Below are 22954 nucleotides of genomic sequence, written 5' to 3' on the forward strand. Positions count from 1 at the left end.
GGTTCATTTTAGGTATTACTGAAAATGTTTTCTTACCTTGAAGAATGATTGCTTTATGTCTTGACCTAATCTTTCCGACATTTTTCCCATGTTGTCTGACATTTTAGTCATTCCTTCTGCCAAGCTGTCAGGAAGGGATTTAACTGCATTTGAAACATTCCTCATAGAATTTCGAAGAGGATTTACAAAAGTGTCCATCTAAACAGAAAAACATATGTAGGATGATTTCATTGTTTCATTCATGTTACTCATTTTAAAAGTATAGAAAAATAAAGAATGCAATATACAAAATGATTTTCCAGTATTTATTATATCAGTACATAATATAGAACAATTGTCTTGGATGAGTCTTAAAAATGAATCTTTATATTTACATAAATGATTTAAAAATTGACAGATGAGGTTATTGCTGGAGAATGAATATGTCACTCACTGTCCTTTTACTGGAGGGGAGGATAAAGTCTCACTTTGTTAGCTTTGAATTTGTTATATAATCCAGGTTGAACAGTAACTCATGATCCTCCTGTCTAAGCCTCCTGAGTGGTAAGTTTATAGGTATGTGCTATTGTGCCCAGTCTCAGTCATCTTTACCAGAGAAATATTGAACAACAAGGTTTTCCAAGTTTTTCCATTCCCTAACAAATGGGGCAATGTTATTCTTTCTGAGGGAGGCAAAGAATTCCATTATATATATGGGGCATCTGAGTTCGTTCCATATCTTATCTATAGTAAATAATGCTGCAATAAACATAGTTGAGCTAGTAGCTTTACTATAGTCTTGTCTGTGATCATTTGGGTAAATGCCCAAAAGTGGGATTTGCTGGGTCATTTATATTAAGTGAAGTAAGCCAGGCCCAAAGAAACATAGGTCCCATGTTTTCCCTTATTTGCAATAACTAGTATAAGTCTAGACAAGCAGAAAAGGTAAGTATGATCACGTAAGATGATGTTAAGGGAAATGAACCCCAAGATAGGGACACACTGGCTTATTCTTTCCTGCTATTGTTTTTAACATATTTAAAATGTACTATGTGATTTTATTTCTTTTGTATGTTCTTCCTCCACGGTATAACCCCTGTTTTCACTGTGTTTGATGTCAGTGCTCTGAATCTTGTATATACATTTTTCTAATTTAGGGAGGGGAAGGGAAATAACAAAATCCTGAAATAAGGATATAGGTTTGACCCATTATAAGAATGAGATAGATGTACACGACACTATGTTGAAAATGAACTTTACAACTGGGGGTGGGTGGGTGGGAGGAGTTGGGGAGATGGGGAAGGAAGGGATGGTAGGGGAAAAACAAAGAGGAGGTAACAATGCTCGATAGGAAATGTACTCATTACCTTACTCATGTAACTGTAAACCCTCTGTACAGTATTTCTACAATAAAAAAAATTAAAAAAAGGTTTTCCAAAACAGAAACTCATGCAAGTAGAATTATACACTTCAACCACAACTAAAAGCAAGACTTCAACAGATGCTGAAAAGAAAGTAAAATAAATGAAAAACTAAAATAACAATATTCTAAGAGTTTATAGGCCAAGCTCAGAGAGACAAATGGCACAAGTTTTCTCTCATATGTGGAAGCTAATCTAAAATATTATAATCTATACAAGACTACGCATTCACACACAGTCAGACTAAAGAAGGATACTCTCAGAGAAGAAACCCAAAGGTGTAACTTCTCTCTGAACATTAAAAATACTATTTACCAAAACGAACTCTACGAAATGTAAACATGGGTTGTTTTTTTTTTTTGGTAGTGATGTGCAGTTTGTTTTTGCATTTGCTTTTCTTTTTTTTCATGAGAGTAAAGGGAAAGCGCAGAAAGGAACAAATGCAATTATGCTATGCAGTTATACACTGTAGAAAATGACCTGTGTAACCTGAGGGCAGATATGGGAAGGGAAAAGAAGGGATGACACTGTCCAAAACAGAAATACACTCATTACTTGACTTATGAAATAGTAACTAACCACTCTGTACAAAATCTTAATAATGACAATAAAAATATTTTTAAAGAAAAGAGTAATAAAAAAAGGAGGAAAAAGAAAAAATTCATTACATGCTCAATTAGTATTTATTAAGGCAATGATGTCTATTCAAAAACAAAGATCAGTTAAAATTAGACAGGTAAATCATATTTTAGTAAGGCAGAGTATAAGAATTATATTTAAAAGAAAATGTGATGAGATATATAAAAAATTTCCAGAGTGTAGGACACAAAATTTTATATTTGACTGTAAACATGTCAAATCATTTCAAGTAAGAAAGGGAAAGAAATCTAAACAAATGAAGAAGCTTCACAAGGGACTCTTTGAAAGGCAACTTCTAACAAAAGTGAAAAAAATTTTTTTAAAAAGTTGAACAAAACTTTAATAATAATCCCCAGAGAGTGTTGTCACATGAAAACTACCAAGGAAAATAAATTAAATTCTATGTAAAAGAGAAAAAAAGGAAATAATAACAAACTAAACATTATTGTTTACATGGAATGAAGCACAATGTTAATAGAGAAAAAAGACAAATCTCCTTCACTCCATTTATGCATTCATCAAGAAAAACTAGAAGAGCTGAAACAAGTAGTAATGACAACCTAACATGAATCTCAAGATAACTAAAAAATGGCTGGGAGTTTTGATTATTCCTGCAGCTTAAGCTGAGCCAACAATACAACAAATGTGCGTCATGGAATTTCCAATCTACAGTGAATGCCTGTCAAGAGAAGAAGCAAAGTAGAGAACAAGGAAAAATTACCACATTATAATAGATACAAAGATTTAAAAATTAAAGTAATTCTCGTGTGTGCTGTGTAAATGTACATATGTATATATGTGTACATGTATATCTATAATTTTATATAATTATTTGGTTCACCAGAATGGAGATCATTTGAATACTTTCAAACATATTTTAGATATTTACATGTTTCATATGTTATAGCAGAGACTTGAGTGCACCTAAAACCTTATGAATTGGTTAAATGAACATATGCTATCAATGCACTGGGCTGAATTACCACTGGATACTATTAACAAGTAAATATTACAATATTTGTGAGATATTAATTAAAAACTTATGAGTTTACCATTTCAGACTTAAAGATTTAGTTTCTCTCTCCCCCTATGTGTTTGTATATGTGCAATTTCTATGACTTAAGGACAAAGTATCATATTTGAAAGGGAATGGGGTAAATCAAGGGAGAGAAAACCTCCACCTATAACTTTGATTACTAAGCAAATGTAAGAGAATCTCATAAGCACATTACAGTCTGTCACTGGATGATTACATTTACAAAGCAATATTTAGATTAAAACAGATGTTCAAAATGAAAATAAATAAAAGTTCAAATTACCAGGTATTGGAGTAAATTGTGAATTATCAATAGATAAATTTAAGCTGACTTATATAGATGCTATCTGCCCATTTTATTACTAATTCAACCACATTCTTTGTATTGGTAACAAGATATATTATGGAATTTTTTTCATTTAAATGTTTTAATGGAAGTTGTATATAAGGTTACTTCATTCTTTCATCTTCTCAATTGTTTCTTCCTTATATTTGCCCTTTCCTTTCCTACTTGGTAAGATTTTGCTTTCCATTCTAGGATCTTTTTCCAGTTTTTGTCTAGTTTCAGCCTGGTGTTAACCACCTTAGTGGGGTGAATGCGCACGTGGACAGTGGTGCCCCAAATTGCCTTTTCCTACTGTACCTGGTACCTGGTCAAAGTAGATGACATACTTCTTCGTGTAAATCTAAACCACTTTGCCAATCTGCTCACCTTTATAAGTGTATTCAAAGAACTTGTACCTCATCATCCTTTCATTTGGGCATAGATCACATATTATACTTCTGTTTCAGCTGGTTTTCTTGGAGATAGAGAGTCTCATGGACTTTCCTGCTCGGGCTGGTTTTGAACTGAGATCCTGAGATCTCAGCCTCCTGAGTAGCTAAGATTACAGGCCTGAGCCAATGGCACCTGGTTTAAAGTGGGTCAAGATAACCTTGATGACTGCAATCATGATTTATAAAAAATATCTAATCATGAGAAGAGTGCAGCTGAAATCAGGAAAGCAGCCCCTTTTGTAATAGCTCCACAAAAAATAAAATACTGAGGCATAAACTTAACTAAAAGAAGTGAAGGACCTCTATGATGAAAACTTTAAAAACCTGAAAAAGAAAATTAAAGCAGAACTAAGGAAGTGGAAAAACCTCCCATGCTCCTGGATTGGGAGGATTAACATGGTGAAAATGGCAATACTGCCAAAGGTTATCTACAAATTCAATGTGATACCTATCAATATCCCAACCTCATTCTTCATGGAAATAGAAGAAGCAATCAAAAAATTCATATGGAACAATAAAGATTCTGAATAGCAAAAAACGATCCTTAGCAGAAAGAACAGTGCTGGAGGAATATCAATACCAGACTTCAAACTCTACTACAAAGCCATCGTAATCAAAACAGCTTGGAACTGGCACAAGAACAGACCTGAAGACCAATGGAAAAAAACTGAAGACCCAGAAATGAACCCACAGACCTATGGCTAACTAATCTTTGATAAGGAAGCCAGAAAAATAGAATGGAAGGAAGACAGCTTCTTCAATAAATGGTGCTGGCAAAACTGGTTAAACACCTGTACAAAACTAAAGCTAGATCCTTATATATCACCCTATACCAGAATCAACTCCAAATGGATCAAATACCTCAAAGTCAAAGCAGACACCCTGAAAACATTACAGGAAGGAATAAGAGAAACTCTAGTGCTCCTTGGCACAGGCCAAAATTTTCTTAATAAAGACCCAGAAACAACAAATCAAAGAAAGGTTGGACAAATGGGATTGCATGAAACTAAAGAGCTTCTGCATGGCAAAGGACATGGCTAGTAAGATCAATAGGAAGCCCACGGATTGGGAGAAGATCTTCACTAGCTATACAACAACAAGGACCTCATATCTAAAATATACTTAGAAGTCAAAAAATTTAATTCTCCAAAAACAAAATCTCAAAGAAACAACCACCCCATCAACAAGTGGGCCAAAGACTTAAAGAGAGACCTCTCTGAAGAGGAAATAATGTCTAATAGACACATGAAGAAATTCTCAACTTCTCTAGCCATAAAAGAAATGCAAATCAAAACAACATTGAGATTCCACCTCACCCCAGTTAGAATAGCTATACTCAAGAAATCTAATAACAACAGATGCTGGATGGGATGTGGCCAAAAGGGAAACCTACTGCATTGTTGGTAGGAGTGTAAACTTGTTCAACCACTCTGGAAAGCAATATCAAGATTCCTGAAAAGACTACACATAGACCTCCCCTCTGATCCAGCAATCCCACTTTTGGTTATATACCCAAATGAAGACAAACATGGCCATACTAAACTACCAGCATAACTATGTTTATTGCAGCATTATTCACCATAAATAAGATATGGAACCAACCTAGATGCCCCTCAGTAGATGAGTGGATCAATAAAATATAGTATAGATACATATATATGTCTATATATATGAAATTCTATGCTTCCAGCAGAAAGAACAACACAGCCTCATTTGTTAGGAAATGGAAAGACTTGGAAAAAATCCTATTAAATGAAGTAACCCAGTCCCAAACAAATTTAGGCCCCATGGTTTCTCTTTTCTGCATTAATTAGTATATGTATAATCTTATCAGATGAGCTGAAAAGCTCAAACACTATGTACATATGATCATATAAGTGGATGCTAAGTAAAATCAACCCCAAGATATGAACACAAGAGGTCTGTCTTTGTTGTTGTTGTTTTAAATGTACTAAGTGATTTTTTTTTGTTTCCTTTGTATGTTCTTTGCCCTATGGTATATCCCCTGTTGTCACTGTACTTGATTATGGTACCTTCATCTTATAAATACATTTGTCTAATCTGGGGAGGGGAAGGGGAATAACAAAACACTGAAACAGGGACACAGGATGACCCGTTGCAACAACAAGAGCCACGGGACAGTATTCTTTACAATAAAACTTTAAAAAATCGAATTATGGACTATTAGTAATTATTTGGACATACAGATGTACTACTTCTGGTTGCTAAAATGCTATGTATATATAATGTTTCTTTTATCTCAAAAACCCTGTTTTTAACCATTAGTTACATACTAGTAAAATTAATGCAATCTTGAGACAGAAGGAAAACATAAAAGAGACGGAAGACTTGAATGTATCTCTATTGACAATAAAACTATTTGTTTATTATTTATTTATTTGTGACAGTATTGGTCCTTGAACTCAGGACCTGAATGTTGTTCCTGAGCTTCTTTTGATCAAGGCTAGTACTCTATAACTTGAGCCACATCTCTAATTCCAGCTCTTCCTAATTATAGTTTATTGGAAATAAGAGTCTCGCTGACTTTTATGCCCTCACTGGCTTTGTACTACAATCCTCCGAGTTTCCTGAGTAGCTAGGATTACAGGAGTGAGCTACCACCATTCTGTTTAATAAAGCTATTTCAAGCTGGATTTTAAATGTAATCACTTCAATCATAAATAAAATAAAAATAAATAAATAAACCAACATATTTCACCATATGTATATGTTTATGGCCTGGAATTTTCTATTTAAACAAAGTATTTAATGTAGGAATGGTAGAGAGTTTAAAAATACAATACGCTAAAGTAACTATACAAATTTCTACCTCAAATTATTAATTGATTGTCTATCAGTAACTTAATTTTTTTGTTAAGAGGAATCTTTGAAGAAGAGTAGGATTCTTTTCGTTTTTTAATTTTTATTTTAAAAGTAATTTCAGACTTTTAAAAAGTTGTAGAAAAAAATACTAGTAGTTCCTGCATATCCTTTACCCACCTACCTAACTGCTGCTATTACTGGTGCTATTTTGAAGTGCCAAATTATTGCTGCTGTTGACATTATTAAGAACACTTATTTAGAAGCTATGTGCTAGGTACTTTTAAACACAGAATATTGCATTCAACTCATACAATGCTCTCACATGAAGGGTAATATCCACATTCTTTGAGGAAACTAAAGTACCAAAATAATAAGTAACATGCTCAAGTTCACAGCCAATAAATATTAAACAATGACTTGAACTGAATGCTGTCTAGTTTCAAAGCTTATCATTTCTTATTTTTCACTTAGTACCTTACTGTAAGTATAGGTTTCATATCCTATGTTATTTAAAGGATTTAAGTGACATATTACTCTAAGTACAGTACCCTATCCTTTTTTATGTTAAAGAATTTTAAATAACTAACATTTATTTTAAAAGGTATAAATCCTTTCAGAACATAGTCTATTTCATCCTACTCAAAGGAAAAAGAATTTCTTTTCAGCCTCAAACATTTCCTGCTCAAGATAATGAAAAGCTGGTAATCTCAGGCAAATTTCTCTTAATGTACTATTATAAATGATCATTTGTTTTCCTTTCTTTGAACCTACTGTTAGCTCACAACTAGCTCACAACTAGTTCACAACTAGCAGCTACTCAGCAGATACTCCAATCAGCAAGAGGTATACTAAATAAAGTACAAAAGATAAGCCTGTAATTCTAGCCACTCAGGAGGCTAACATCTGAGAATCACAGTTCAAAGCCAGCCAGGGAAGGAAAGTCTGCCTGTATCTGCTATACAGAAAAAGCTGAAAGTGGTACTGTAACTCAAGGGGTACAGCACTAACCTTGAGTCAAAGAAGCTCATGGACAGCACTCAGGCCAAGAGTTCAAGCTCCAGGACTGCCCATCCCCCCCCCCAAAAAGGAGGTTTAAAACACAGACGAATATAATCTTTTTTTTCATTAAAAAAAATGTGCCTGATGGTAAGAGAAAAACAAAGGAAGGGCTAACAATGTTCAAGAGGAAATGTACTCATTACCTTACTTATGTAACTGTAAACCCTCTTTACAGTATCTTTACAATAAAAATATATTTAAATAAAGAAAATTTATCTGATTCAGGTGGCTCATGCCTGTAAGTTTAGCTACCCAGGAGGCTGAGATCTGAGGATCGCAGTATAAAGTCAGCCTGGGCAGGAAAACTCATGCAACTCTTATCTCCAATTAACTATGCAAATACTGGAAGCGGAAATGAGGCTCAAGTGATACAATACTTCCTTGACCACCAAAGCTCAGGGAGAACTACAATACTATCCTTGGCCAAAAAAGCTCAGTGAGAGGGCCCTAGTCTTGAGTTCAAGCCCAATACCAACACCAAAAATAAATAAAATAAAATAAGATAAAATATTGGAAATTTTAAGCATAGTTGACAACTTTCAGAATAGGATTTTAATAGCTAAGTAAATCCAAGCAAGGGCTGACAAAAATGAGATTGGATCAGAATAAAAGGCTTCTTCACAGCAACACAAATAGTCACTAGAATGAGAAAGTAGCCTATAGAATGGGAGAAAAACCTTTGGAAACTATATATCTGACAATGGGTTATATAAGGAATTCAAAAAATAAAATACAAAAGAACTCAAAACCCAATTCCAAAACAACCAACTACCCAATTCATAAGTAAACAAATGAATTGAAAAGCAATTTTCAAAAGAAGGTGGGTGCTGATGGCTAGTTACCCAGGAGGCTGAGATTTGAGAATTTGTTTTCAAACTGCAGTGCTCCTGTCAGCCAGCGAAGGAAAGTCCATGAGACTTACATACAGTTAACCACCAAACAATGGAAGTGGAGGAATAAAGTTGCATAGTGCCACTGGAAAAAAAAGCTAAGTGGCAATCCCTGAGCCCCAAGTTCAAGACCTGGTACTGCCACAAAACAACAACAAAAGAAGAAATGGCTAGTAAATATACAAAAAGATGTTCAATATCCTGTCCAAGAAGAAAATGCAAATCAAAATTACACTGAAAGTCCATGTCACTCCAATCAGAATGGCTATCAGGAAGAACACAAACAATTGTTGGTTGAGTATCTGAGGAGGAGCCCTCAAGACAATTCACAGGAACGTAAATTAGTGGAACCACTATGTGAAAAACTAAAACCAAGAACAAAAACAATAGAGCTACCATATGATCAGTGATAGCAGTATTGGGCATATATCCAAAAGAGTATAAATCAATATACAATAGAGACTACTGCACATGATTTTTATTGCAGTATTGTTGTAGGACTGTTTGCAGGGACTGTGGAGTGGAAAAGATGGGGGAAAGGTGAATAATATCAACATACATCATATGTGTGGATGAATACAATATATAAGAAAACACACTGACAGAAGGGATGGAGGAACAGAACAATAGAAGGAGTTAATCTAATTGAAGTGCAATATATGCATTTGTGAAATGTCATGATGAAACCCATAAGTACAACACAAGAGAAAGAGAGAGAGACATCAATGCAGCCATTTGTTTACCTTTCGAGCAAAGTCCCCTTTTCCTTTACTGTAGGCTTTGTTCTCAAGAAAATCGTATACATAGTGAGCCAGAGCTGGGGATGCTTTCATCATTTCAGGTGTTAATAGCAACTAAAAAGATGGAAAAGGCATTTTGAACTGATAACTACTACTTATACTTTATAAAAAGTTAAGAATATGTAATAAAATTTTAACCTTATACTTAAAAACAAAATTACAAGGTTAAAATGAAATTATCAATTGTATAGTTATACTGAGTTTGATGTATATTCTCTACATATGGTATTTTGATTTTCAGAATATATGTGTAAGTTGCCTAAATATATTTATTATTCTAGTTTCTGATATAACACATTAACTAAAGAGCCACATTAAAAAACTGTTATACAGGACTGGGAATGTGGCTCAGTGGTACAGTGCTTGCCTTGCATGCAAGAGGCCCTAGGTTCTATTCCTCAGCACCACATAAGTAGAAAAAGCTGGAAGTGGTGCTGTGGCTCAAGTGGTAAAGCACTAGCCTTGAGCTGAAGAGCTGAGCTGAGGGACAGCGCCCAGGCCTAGAGTTCAAGCCCCATGACCAACAAAAAACAAGAACAAAAGAAAAAACCCCAAAAAAACAACTGTTATACAAAATATAGTTAATATTAAATAGAATTTTATGAAACAATGTATACAAAAGAATCCAAAGAAAATTTTTCAGATGTTATAAAGAAATTTTAAGTGAGATACTGCTTTTAAAACTACAAATGAACTTAACATTGCTTATAATTGCTTTCAATACAACCAATGAGTTCATGAGCTAAACAGTATACAGTACAGCCACATTCAAAAGATATGCTTAACAGATTTGGAAAAGGATCATCATCTTCAATTAAACTGAAATATATAAAAAAAAACTATTCAACAAGAGCCAAATATCTGACATTCAGCTCTAAGCCAAGAAAGGACAATGATGGATAAGAGCAGATATTTATGTATTTCTATGGTCCTTTTTATTACACAATAAGAATATGGAATTCTAATAATGATTTAAACACAAGTTATCTAAGCAGTGTTCAATATTCTTTTCAGTATATTTGTAAGTTCTAAGGTAGAGGTCAGAAAACTTTTTCTGAGAGAGGCAAGTAGTAGCAATTACTTTAGGTTTTATAGTTCAGAGTCTTCCCTTCCACTCTACTATTTATAAAAGAAGCCATAGTAGCTGGCATCTATAGCTGTTCATACCTTTTGTAGAGTAGACAGAGCTAAATAAGGGAACACTATAGACCTTAGCTGCTGCCTTGACTAATACAAGTAAAACTCTGTAAGTTATTACTTCATTTAAAAAATTGTAAAATGTTATTAATATTGTATCTACAATATGGATACGCAGGTGTAAAAGAAAGTTATTTCTGGGAATTCTAACAACTTATGCACTAAACAACTTATGAGACATTCCTCAAGAGAAAACTACTATATTTTAAAAATAGTTTTTCAGATAAATCCTTCTCTTGAATTATTCTGTAGCTTTAGAAGCCTTAATTCTGGGCTATGACAGGCAACAATACACATTTATGTGGGAATAAAAATTTATTAGTTTTTCAAGTGAGCTTGTTAAAAACTGGTTTAGGCAGGTGAAAAGGAAGAATGAGGGAACATGATCAGGAGAATGATAGAGGGAGAAAACGTGATCAACATACACTCTGTGAATGTTTGGTCAAAATAAAAGCCCCTTGTAAAACTAATTGGTTATAATAAACACATAAGTGAAAATCTATTGGGCTTTGATATAACATGAAATGCTACTACTATACAATGAATTAGGAATGTTCAATTTTTAGTCTATCAAAAAGTACCTGCATTTTACTGTAATTTGTAAAAAGTTATGTGTGGATTTATCTAAACATGGAGCTGCAAAATCTCTTATACTACGTGATTAGAAAATTTCTAAGTTAATCAGTAAACACAGTTTATAATGTTTATAAATAACTGACTAAACTGTATGTCATGTCACATTTGGCACACTACTCAAAAGTGGTTATGTTCCTCCTGATATGGTAAAAATGTTATTTTTAATTATGGTTATTTTTTAAATAAAAGTTCCAAAAGAATGTGACACATATGTTCTATCACTGAGCTTCTAATCCCCTAATATTATTTGATAAAAAATTTTGCACAGTGGGCTGGGAAGGTGGCTCAGTGGTAGAGCGCTTGGCTTGCATGTTTGAAGCCCTGGGTTCAATTCCTCAGCACCACATAAGCAGAAAAAAAAATTTTGCACTGTTATATCAAACAAAATCTACCAGAAATAATAAATATGGACTTACCTGTAAATATGCATTTAGATCCTTTTTCCTTTTTTCCAAAAAATCTCTATCCATATTATTGAAAGTCCTTTTACCAGGAAGCTTCAATATACTTGACAGATTTTCAAACTATAAAGACATAATATAATCAACAGTTCTTCCATGATTTTACAAAAATACAATTCTTCATGACAATTTCTCAACATATCAAAAATCAGAAAATATTATCCAGATATACCCAAAATACTGTTCTAATATTTATTAATTACAAGAAATTAAGAGTGACAAATATAAATAAAGAAAATGTATATTGGCCATATATGGTTTCATATATAATCATAATAGTTATGAGATTTACTATTTACATGATAAAAGTCACAAGAAACATTTTTCTTAATCTTTTGACTTGTAAGTTATTAATATGTAAAAATTTGCTTGGTGCCAATGGCACCACAACAGTAATCTGCATGCTTAGCTCAAACATAGGATTTTAACCATGCTAACTCTACTTAAGAATTTAAGAGCAAAGCCATTTCGCTATGACTGTGCCCGGCCAAGAGGCAGTGACTGGAACTTTTAACATTTTCCTTGCTTTTCCCATGTGATGCACACTGAAGTAAAACAAACTTGAAAGAAAAAACATTTTTTTCTTCAAATAACAGCAATACTTTCAATAAAGAAAAACAATTCCTAATAAGGAGAGTGAAAGCAAGAGATACTGACATTAGGTCTACTTTTCAATTCTGAACTGTTAGATTCGGAAGAATTATTAAACGAAAACTGATACTTGGACTGGGAGAAGAAAATTTCAAGCAGTATAGTATCTGCCTCAAATTCTGATGGTTACTTTGAAATAAAATGCAAACAAGTACATTGTATGGTGTGTGTGTGTGCATCTAGTACATTGTATGGTGTGTGTGTGTGTGTGTGTGTGAGCGCGCGCGCATCTAGTACATTGTATGGTGTGTGTGTGTGTGTGTGTGTGTGTGCGCGCGCGCGCACCCGCGGGTATCTGTCCAAGCCAAGGGTGAGGCCTCAGGAGAAACTGACTCTGACAGCACCTGAATCTTGAACATCTAGCTTCTAGAAATGGAAGAAAGTAAATTCTTGTGTGTTAGCTACATATTCTGTGGCATTTTGATATGCCAGCATCCGTTATAGCATCCGTTAAAACAATAATTCTAGAAACTAAATCTTTTAAAAAAGCCCTGAACAATATAACAAAGTCAGTCAAGATTTTCAAGACAATCTTTCTTTGTTCTTATATATCTGAAACAAAAATGTAAGTTTGTTCCTAAAATATTATTATGCTAAAAGTAAGAATCAGGAAATTTTATACTCTATATTAACTCATCAAAATATTATACGAGCAAAGGAAGGAGTGACCTTCTCTAAAAGGAAATGTACTCTTGCCTGCCTTATGTAACTGAAACCCCTCTGTTTTTAGAATTTTCAAATAAAAATAATGAAAAAATTATGGGAATATGTTTCTAAAGCATTTAAAAGAAATTAGAAATTTACAAAAAAAATCTAAGGATTCACAAAAATTAGGTCAGAATGTGAATGTTTACAAAGGATGCAAATACTACATATAAGTCACAGACATTCTAAATTCAAAGACTGTGTGTCTACATTAAGCATATGAGGTTTAGATTCTTAATATAAAATTTTAAAGAGCTAGTCTGAAATTCAAAATTTGTAATATTCAATCATATAAACTTTTACTGTTTCATTATATATAACACTATTACTTAAATCACTAGTATTTTATATATACATAAAATATTACACCCAATAAAACAAAGATTCAGTATCTACAGAATGTATACTCTTACAGGCAAGGACTTTGCCTGTCGTGTTCATTATTATTTTTTAACAAAAGTGTCACATACACAGGAAAACCAAAACAATAAAGAAACAAGTAAAAAAGGGAGGCAGGTGAGGCTGTTTTTAAAAGCATAAGACATTTAAATATTTAATTGTTTTCCTTTAATTTTATAACCCCATGAAATATAAAATTACACGATTAAATTCTTTGGGGAAATAATGTATTGTTCATATATTTAAACAGGGAAAAAGCACATTGTTCATTGTTTCACTCACAAAGTGAAACAAAATGAAATCTGCTTTAAAATCATTTATGGGCTCTTTGGAGTTGCTTTTTTTGATGTTGTTTGCACTGTTTCCAACTGCTGAATTAGAAATCTTCTGTAACACTGTTCAAGTTAAAAACATGCAGATTAGGCAGACTCAAAGGCAAACAATTTTTATTTACAGATGCATATAATATGAAAAAACCTAGTTTTCATCTATAGGCTTAGTTGTTAATTTCTTAAGCTCTGAAACAATCTAAACAGCAATCAATCATAGCTACTATTACTTTAACAGAAATACTAAGTCAAGCACGCTCACTTCACCTGCACTAAACCTTTTGGAAAACTATACTACTGTAAAAGTTTTGATGCTATAGTGAAAATGGAAATGTCTCTAAGTGCTGACTTATAAACCAAGTCATTAAGTTCTTCATTTACACTTGTCTATATAGAACATAATATGTACATCCCTTTGAACATTTAAAATAAAAATGTTATTCTTAGAATAAAAATTACAACTATTTGCAAATAAATACTTAAAATAAAATTCACATTATTTAATATTAAGTAAAACTAATTTTAATTTAAAAAGCCTTGAGAATATAATTGGTCAAAATAGTTGAATGAGAAGATATATGAGCTATATCTAAGCACTAAAAACAATTCTCAAATAGGAAAAAAGCAATTATTTCTTCAGTGCTTGTCAGAAAATTATTTTACTTCACAAAGCAAGGTGAACATAAAAACTTTATGATAACATATAAACATCCCTGTCCAAAATTATTAATTTCCTTATGAATATAAATCAAACTCTTATTGTTCATATGGAGGCTTATTAGTCAAAAATGACCTGACTTTATTCATTTTGAGCTATTAATGATGTCACTCTACATACACAATATTTTCATGAGATTATCATGGTACAGATTATATTTTTCTATTATCTTAACTGAAATTTTATTTCTGAAGTGTTCGATATCATCTCAGAATTTTATCATCCAATAAGGCATCATATTTATTACTTTTATTGGTTTAATACAATTTGTATATCTAAGGGAATGAATGACTTTTAAGAGTTGAAAGTAAGCTTCAGAGATCATCTATTCAACTTCACCTGGTATTTTTTTCTAAGTTGAATAAAATATTCAATCAAAAAAATAAGAAAAACAGTGTCTTTGTATTTGATAGCTTTAAAAGACCTAGCTGAGAACTGAGCCAGCCTGGGCAAATAAATTCTCAAGACACTTACTTCTAATTAGCCAACAAAAAGTTAGAAATAGACGTTCAAGTGGTTCAAGTGGTAGAGCTCTAGCTACAAGGAAAAAAGTGGAACAAGAACATAAGGCCCTGAGCTTAAGCCTCAGTACTGGTGCGCGCACGTGCACACACACACACCCCAAAAACAAACTTGTCAGATGCCAGTGGTTCATGATTGTAATACCAGCTATGAAAGAGAATGAGTTTTGGAGGAAGGCAAGTTGATGCCAGCTTAGCAGAAAATTCCGGAGAGATTCCATCTCCAAAATAACCAATAAAAAAAAGGACAGGTGACATAGCTCAAGAAGTAGAACACCAGCTGTACAAGAAAGTCAAGTAAGTATGAGGCCCCGAGTTCAAACTCTTGTTCCAGGAAAAAAAGTGCTTCAAGTTACTGTTACATATTAGAAAATTATATACATTAAGAATTAAAAACGTTATCTGATTAATAAGTTTATTTTAGGATGTAGTTCATAGCAAGTGCAGCAATGGTACTAAGATTTAACAGTTACACTGTTACGGTGTGAAATAAGAGGTACATACCATTCACAAGTATGCTCTGAATTATGCTTCCATACAAAAGCATTAAAATTCCCTATAGCAATCCCATCTCTACTTCAAACCAAACACCTCTGGCAAAGCAAGCATATAAACACACATTAAAAAATATGCATATATCAGAAATATTTCATTAAAATTTTCAAAATATACCACTGGTATTTTGTCACTAGTTCTCATGTTAAGAGTGATTTTACTGACTCTCATTCTCTTACACTTTCTCTTCATTGTTTTAATAGATCAAATTTTTAACACTAGATCTACTAATTACCCAAACTCAAAATATTTATGCTGCCTATATAAAATATTACCTTATTTTATCTCATTAACTTTAAGATCTGAACATTTCTTAGAGTACTTTAGTATGAAAATTATTATTATTATTTTTTGTCAGTAGTGGGCTTGAACTCTGGGCCTGTGTGTTGTCCTGAGCCCTTCGGCTCAACGTTAGAGCTCTACAACTTGTGTCACAGCGCCACTTCTGGTTTTCTGGTGGTTAACTGGAGATAAGAGTCTCATGCCCAGGCTGGCTTTGAACCACGATCCTCAGATCTTAGCCTCCTGAGTAGTTAGGATTACAAGCATGATGAGCCACCAGTGCCTGGCGATAACTAAATTTTTTAAAAAACCTTCATACCTGTTCGGTGATTCTCATGTGGAAATCATGGAAGTCGCTGTATCGCCGGTAAGTTTTCCACATCTCCTCAGTGTTCAAAGTGCGCCGGTGTACGGTGATAGCATACAAGGCATACGTCTTGCCATGATCATTACAAACGCCTGCCACAGCATATGGGTCATAGTCAGCACATACTAGTCATTCAAATCCAAACAAAGACACAGAAAGGAGGAAGATGAAGAACAGAAACAAAAAAGGTCAACATGAAATGAAGAAGAATGTGAAATGACAGACGGCGACAAAAGGATGAAGAATAGGCTCCTGGATTCTGTACTCACATGTACAGCTGTAAAAACCAATTGCTACAATAGAAGACAGCTATCAACATTAAGATGGTAGTGTCCACCACAAACTGATGTCTATGTACTTTGTATTCTCTTCCCAAGAGCCACTGTGGATTACTAGGAATATTACTGCAGCACAAAGTGGGAGTGCAGCAGTTGGAACTTTTAAGTTTGAGGAAACAACAAAGACACAATCAAACCTTTCACTAGCCTTCTCTAGTTAGCTATCCTTCAATTTAAATATGTTCAACTAAATAAAATAAGATTTTTCTCCTTGACATTCTGCTTTTCTCTGATAATTTCAACAATTAGGGATTTAATAACAAAATCACTTGCCTACTGATTTGCCACATACAAGTCGGGCAACTCATTAAGTCTTATTTTATACTAGTCTAAAATAAAAGAAATGAACTTTGATTCATCTTTGTTTTTCTTTTTTTCGGGTTGGTTGTGAGGCCTGGGCGCCGTCCCTGAGCTCTTTTGCTTAAGACTAGTGTGCTATCAACTTTGAGCCACAGCTCCATTTCTGGTTTTTTGGTGGTTAATTGGAGAGTCTCATGAGCTTTCCTGCCTGGGCTGGCTGTGAACCACAATCCTCAGATATCGGCCTCCTGAGTAGCTAGGATTGCAGGTATGAGTCACCAGCACTAGGCTTGATTCATGTTTTTAAGCTGTCTGACCTCACATATTTTGTCCTCTGTTTTAGGTCTCTAAAAGTTACTGTCTTCCTCTTACCTGTGTCTAGATAATTTTCTTATCCATCACTTATATGAATTCTGTCTTATTTGGTTTGTTTTTCTATCATTTATTCTTATATATATTTTATCTTCATGATTTTTTTCTGAAAAGTGTTATACTGGGGTTTTAACTTGGGTAAATATTACAATTTGAGCTATTCCCCATACTTTTTAACTTTATTTTACAGGGTCTCAAATTTTGTACTGTGATCTTGACTTGAACTGTGATCTTCCCACCTACACCTCCTACATAGTTCACATTACAGATATGTTTCATTTTGCTCAACTTGTCTGTTGAGATGAGGGTCACAGTAAGTTCTTGCCTCGGGTGGCCTTGAATCCCCCCAAATAAGTGAGATTATGACTTGTGTCACAATACCTGGCTCTATTTATGAATATTTTAAAAACAAATTATATTAAGATTTTTCATCTCTAGTTTCTTAGAACACAATTTATCCCATATGCTGATTCTGTTAACTCTCCTTTAGTGTAGTTCCTATTTACTCCTGGGACTTTTGCTTTCCACATCCTATCAATGGGTATTGCTTCTGTCTGGGCATTCTGAGTACCCTGAGCTATGGGCAAATTTACAATGACCAGTATCACCACTATAACTGCTGGTTTCCATGGTTCTGAAGCTATTTTTGTAGAGTTGGTTCTCTGTATCCTGTGGTCTATTTTTTCAATAAACCATACACTGAAAATACCTTTAAATGTTTTTGTACTGAATACCTATAGACATTTTTCCTTGACATTATTCTATAGCTAATAGAGCAAACAAATATTTATGTTGCATACACCTTTATAAGAGGAGCTTAAAAGATGCTTTTATTAAAAAGTACCAATTTAACTAAAATCAGGAGAAAAGCTTCATATCCCTATATCCATTCTATATGTGTCTGCTCTAAGCCATTCTCTCTGCAGTCATTTTGTAGTAGCCATAGGATCTAGGAAAGAAAAGACTGATAATATCTTCATGAGAAAGGACCTAAACTACATATAAGGAACAAGATGGCCTCCTCAGGACAGGTCATTCATGTAACACTGATGACTGGGGTATCTCGACCATTGATGTCAGTGATAGATAGCTACTTCTCTAGAATCTTCTTAAAGCAGAGTGAAATAATGAAAAAGCCATTGTTTGACGAGGACTGTTAGAAAATTATACATTCATCCATCTTCCTGCCCCCAATTCTTAGTCCATAAAATTTGAAACTCATGTTTGTACCATAAAGATGGTTGACTTGTCTTCTCATGGCATTCTGTGCCAGGTAATAAACCTCCTTTCTTTGTCCTTTACTATGTCTCTGTCATATATGGCAGCATGGCAGGACCTGACATGTGAAACTCCTGTGATTTGGGATAGAGGTGTAAAAATTCCTCTTTCAGTTTTAACTATTACAGTAATACCTATAGTATTACAAGTACTATCTACATTGTATAAGTAACTTGTAATAATGTAGGTATTGTAATACCTAGTGTAGATTCTCTCTAAATTACTTGTAATCTAGAGATGATCTACAGTTTATAAGAGGATATGTATATGTTACATGTAAATATAGTAAAAATATATATATATATATATATTTTGGGGGGGGGGTACGGTCGTGGGGGCCTGAATTCTGGGCCTGAGCACTGTCCCTCAGCTCTTCAGCTCAAGGCTAGCGCTCTACCACTTGAGCCACAGTGTCACTTCTGGCTTTTTTCTTTTTGCTTATGTGGTGCTGAGGAATCGAACCCAGGGCCTCACGCATGCAAGGCAAGCGCTCTACCACTGAGCTACCTTCCCAGCCCCTAAATATGGTATATTTTTATGGATTCTATTAATCTGCATAGGGCCTAGAAGCAAAGTCCCACAAATACTGGGGAACAACTGGACTTATTCACTGGCTGAAGACTATGTGATATTCAGTCACTAAACTGAATCAGACAGCTAAATCTGGCCACACACATATTAGGTAACAAAGTGGGTTTTACTTTTTGTGTGATAACATTAAGTTTTTCCCCATCAAGCTGCCCTTTGTGACTTATGATTTATGTAAAGGACTTGTTTCCAGCTTCCTATGTTCATCCAAACTTGAAAGCAACCAAGTGCTATCAAAATCAAAACATCAGTCTTTATGCTCCTATGACCTTTAGCTTCAAGCTTCTTTACCTCCCAGAATTTTTTTCCACAGTCTATAGCAGCTGTCAATTTCCTCTTTTACCATTTTCACAATATTGTTTGTAGCCTATTCAATTGTGGGAGGCAGGATTTCCCTAGCAATTTAGCCAGCCACATTGACCAGATGTCAAAGATGATCTAAAAATGTATTATTGTGCTGACACATAATCATGAAAAAAAAGTGCACAAGTTTTAGAGCTGACTAAATATTTTGCTGTTTTATAAGTAATTACACAAAAGGACCTTCTATGTAGCTTCTTGGTAAATTGTTTTAATGACATGAAAGTCTGATATCTATATTGGTAAGAATAGGTGAATGACAAGCTTCTCTTCACCTTTCACCAGAACTTTTCAGTTTTATATTTTTGGTTCAACTTGTAATCCTAGCAACTCAAAAAGTTGAGAGCTTAGGATCATGGTTTAAAACTAGCCTTAGCCAAAACGTCTGTGAATCTCTTAATTCCAATTAACTATCAAAAAGGCTAGAAATGTAGCTGTGGTTCAAGTGGTAGAGCACTAGCATTGAGCATAAAAGCTCAAAGACAATGCCTGGGCCCTGAGTTCAAGGCCCAGGACTGGCATAAAAAAAATTGCACTTCACTAAAAAATTGTCCTGCATTCCTTTTCCATTAATACCAGTGTTTCTATTAGGGAAGAAAGGAGAAAGAAGGGGTCAGGGGAGAAGAAAGGGACGGAGGGCAAACAGAAGGACAAAGAACTAGACTTCGGCCATCTTGTTCCACCACAAAGAGTCTTTGACTGCATTCATTTTTCACCTCTTATAATCAACATTCTTGTGGGGACCTAGACAGATTGAGCATAATCCACCTATACTGTTAGAAAGCCACGGTTTCTAAACAGGATTGAGATGAGAACAAGGGAATAACTTATCAGGTATGTCCAAGACAGGTTTGGAAAAGGAAATAGAAAACAGGAGGCTGATTAGGCAGCTGGACATAATCAGATGTTAACAAGAATAAGGGGAACAACAAGTAATAGGAGAAAAAGAGTAAGGTAAGAAAGCATTAACAACAACAACAAAATGATCTACAAAAAATGCAAACTATGAGATCATGCAGTTGTACATACAACAGGAATAATAAGGAAGATGCTAGTTTTAAAATGCACAACAGAGAAATGTCATTTAATTTTAACAGAAGATAACAAGGCTACATGTATTGACTGGGACAAGACAGTGACATATCTAGATGATTTTGTTTGCTTCAAATAGGCCAGTGCTATTCATGACAGGTTATCTGAAAGCCATTTGTTATTAATCCACAAGTAAGTAAGTAACTAACACCAGGTATTAAACCAGCCTCATCACTAATGCCACTGCTTAATTTATAGAACATTTTAATTTTATTGATTTTATTAACTTTTTGAACTGAGCTATGTTTATTTCTGAAGGGTGTGCTTTCAGCCAAAACTCTGGCAAGCAAGCACACAGAACAGGCAGGTTGCTCCTTTTTACCCTTATGTCAGCCAGCTCTGCCTCCCCTCGACTTCACTGAGTTCAGGGCTACAATATGCTTATGATTGGCTATTTAAGTGGGTATGATAGATTTACATAAAGTAATACTCACACCCTGTGCAATTCTCCCAAAATATTTGAGATGTGTCTTAGTTCTACTTCCAAGTAGCTACACCCAATTAAGGAAAAAACCTTACATTTCACAAGTCCTTCCTCAGCCCAAAGCATTTCCTCTTTCCAGTTCTTTACTTGCTGATAATATCTCAGCAGAATAATCAACAGACGCCAAGCCACTCCACCAAAGTTAATATCTCAGCAGAATAATCAATAGATGCCAAGGAGGTCAGCTCTGACCGGTGCCATATTAGTCACATGGTTAGATGATTGATTCTGGCATCTTGTCTTCATGCTGGAGGAAGGAAACTCCCTGCCCATCACCAGTCTCCCAGCTGATGCATGCCTGGATCCCTGGAGGCAGGGGTGGGTACTAGGCTGATAGGTTACTGAATCTGTCAGTCTAGTACCTGGGACTGGGAATTTCCTGTGGATCTGCACCCTTGCCTGATCTGGCTACTTGCAACTGTTGTTAAGGTGAATCATCCCAGAAGCTGCATTTTAAAATATAAATGTTGGAGTCTTTATTATACAGTTAACAGGCTGCAGGCTGCCAGTTGTTACAAAGACCTGCAGCACACAAATACACATAACACATCTAGGAAATGGCAAAAAGGAAAGAAATAACAAAAACAATACCAACAAGCTCCAATGGAGACCTGAATTTGGACACCATGATGACTGGAAATGAGCCAGGAGACAGGACACAATCACAGAGACACACGTGGCATGGTGTCCTGGTTTCGATGTTGATCGGACAGGGAGCAGATTCTCAGGAAATTGCCAGTCCTAGGCACTGGACTGAAAGATTCAGTAACCTATCAGCCAAGTGGCCACCCCTGCCTGCAGGGATACGGGTACGCCCATCATGTGGGAGGCAGATGATGGGCAGAGGGGTTTTCTTCCCCCCTGCATGAAGACAAGATGCCAGACCCTGCCATCCACCATGTGACCAATATGGAGCCAGCCAGACCGGACCTCTTTACAACCTGCTAAATGTATAATAAAGACTCCAATACTCATATTCCAAAATGTGGCTTCTGGGGTGATTCAAAAAAATATTAACATTAGAAGCAGAGACCTAAAAATTTTCCTCTAGACAAGTTTAAAATCTCCAGGAAATGCAGGGTGCTGGTGGCTCACACCTATACTACTAACTATTCAGGTGGCTGAGATCTGAGAATTGAAGCTTGACTTTAGCCAAGGAAGGAAAATCCATGAGACACCCATTTTCAATTCATCACCAAAACGCCAGAAGTAGAGCTGTGTCTCAATTGTAGAGTACTAGCCTTAAGCATAAATAAATACATATTAATAAAAATAATAAAGTAAAATAAAATCTCAGAAACAGCACCCAGGTCCAGGTCCTGAGTTAATGCCCTAGGACCAGCATTAAAAAAAATCCAGGAAATAAAAAGACAGAATAGTAAACATTTGAACCTTATCAAAGACTTTTGTAACCAGAAGAAAACCAACAGAATATAGAGAGTTTGAAAATAACTTTAAAAATTTACATAAAGAAAGAAAAAGACTTATTGGTACTATTGTAATCCAAAGATCTTTTATAGAGTAAAGTAGTCTATGTACCAACTACATATAAAAGATTATACTAGAAATCTGATAGGAAAGGGAATGTTTCTAGTAAGAAGGAAAAAACAAAAACAATCAAATAAAAAAATCTTAAAAAAATAAAAATTAGGAGTTTTAAAACCACACTTATACTATAATATTTGTTTATATCAAGGGGAAACAAAGGAGGAGGCAACAATGCTTGACAAGAAATGTACTCATTACCTTGCCCATGTAATTGTAACCCCTCTGTAGGTATTTTCACAATTAAAAAAAAAAAGATATGGTTAAAAAAAAAAGTAAGCATGAAATTGAATGGAGGTATATACTTCAGTATATTTTCACTTCAGTATGTATATGATAAACATGCTTCTGT

At 34.5% G+C, this 22954-nt stretch overlaps 1 protein-coding gene across 6 annotated transcripts in view; it reads right to left on the minus strand.

Annotated features, from left to right (window-relative positions):
- The window catches only part of Snx13 (sorting nexin 13), a 122583-nt gene that overhangs the window by 15984 nt on the left and 83645 nt on the right, over positions 1 to 22954 (minus strand). For 5 of the 6 annotated variants that reach the window (XM_042695793.1, XM_042695791.1, XM_042695796.1 and 2 more), the window contains 4 exons: positions 16198 to 16370; positions 11674 to 11781; positions 9368 to 9478; positions 37 to 198 (listed from right to left, as the gene is read on the minus strand). In XM_042695793.1, coding sequence (XP_042551727.1) covers positions 37 to 198; positions 9368 to 9478; positions 11674 to 11781; positions 16198 to 16370 — 554 coding nt within the window. The remainder of the gene's footprint in view (positions 1 to 36; positions 199 to 9367; positions 9479 to 11673; positions 11782 to 16197; positions 16371 to 22954) is intronic. The other variant, XM_042695792.1, reaches the window with a different exon arrangement.

Source organism: Dipodomys spectabilis, unplaced genomic scaffold, assembly GCF_019054845.1.
Source record: "Dipodomys spectabilis isolate Male_0828 unplaced genomic scaffold, ASM1905484v1 ptg000190l, whole genome shotgun sequence".
Taxonomy (NCBI): Eukaryota; Metazoa; Chordata; class Mammalia; order Rodentia; family Heteromyidae; genus Dipodomys; species Dipodomys spectabilis.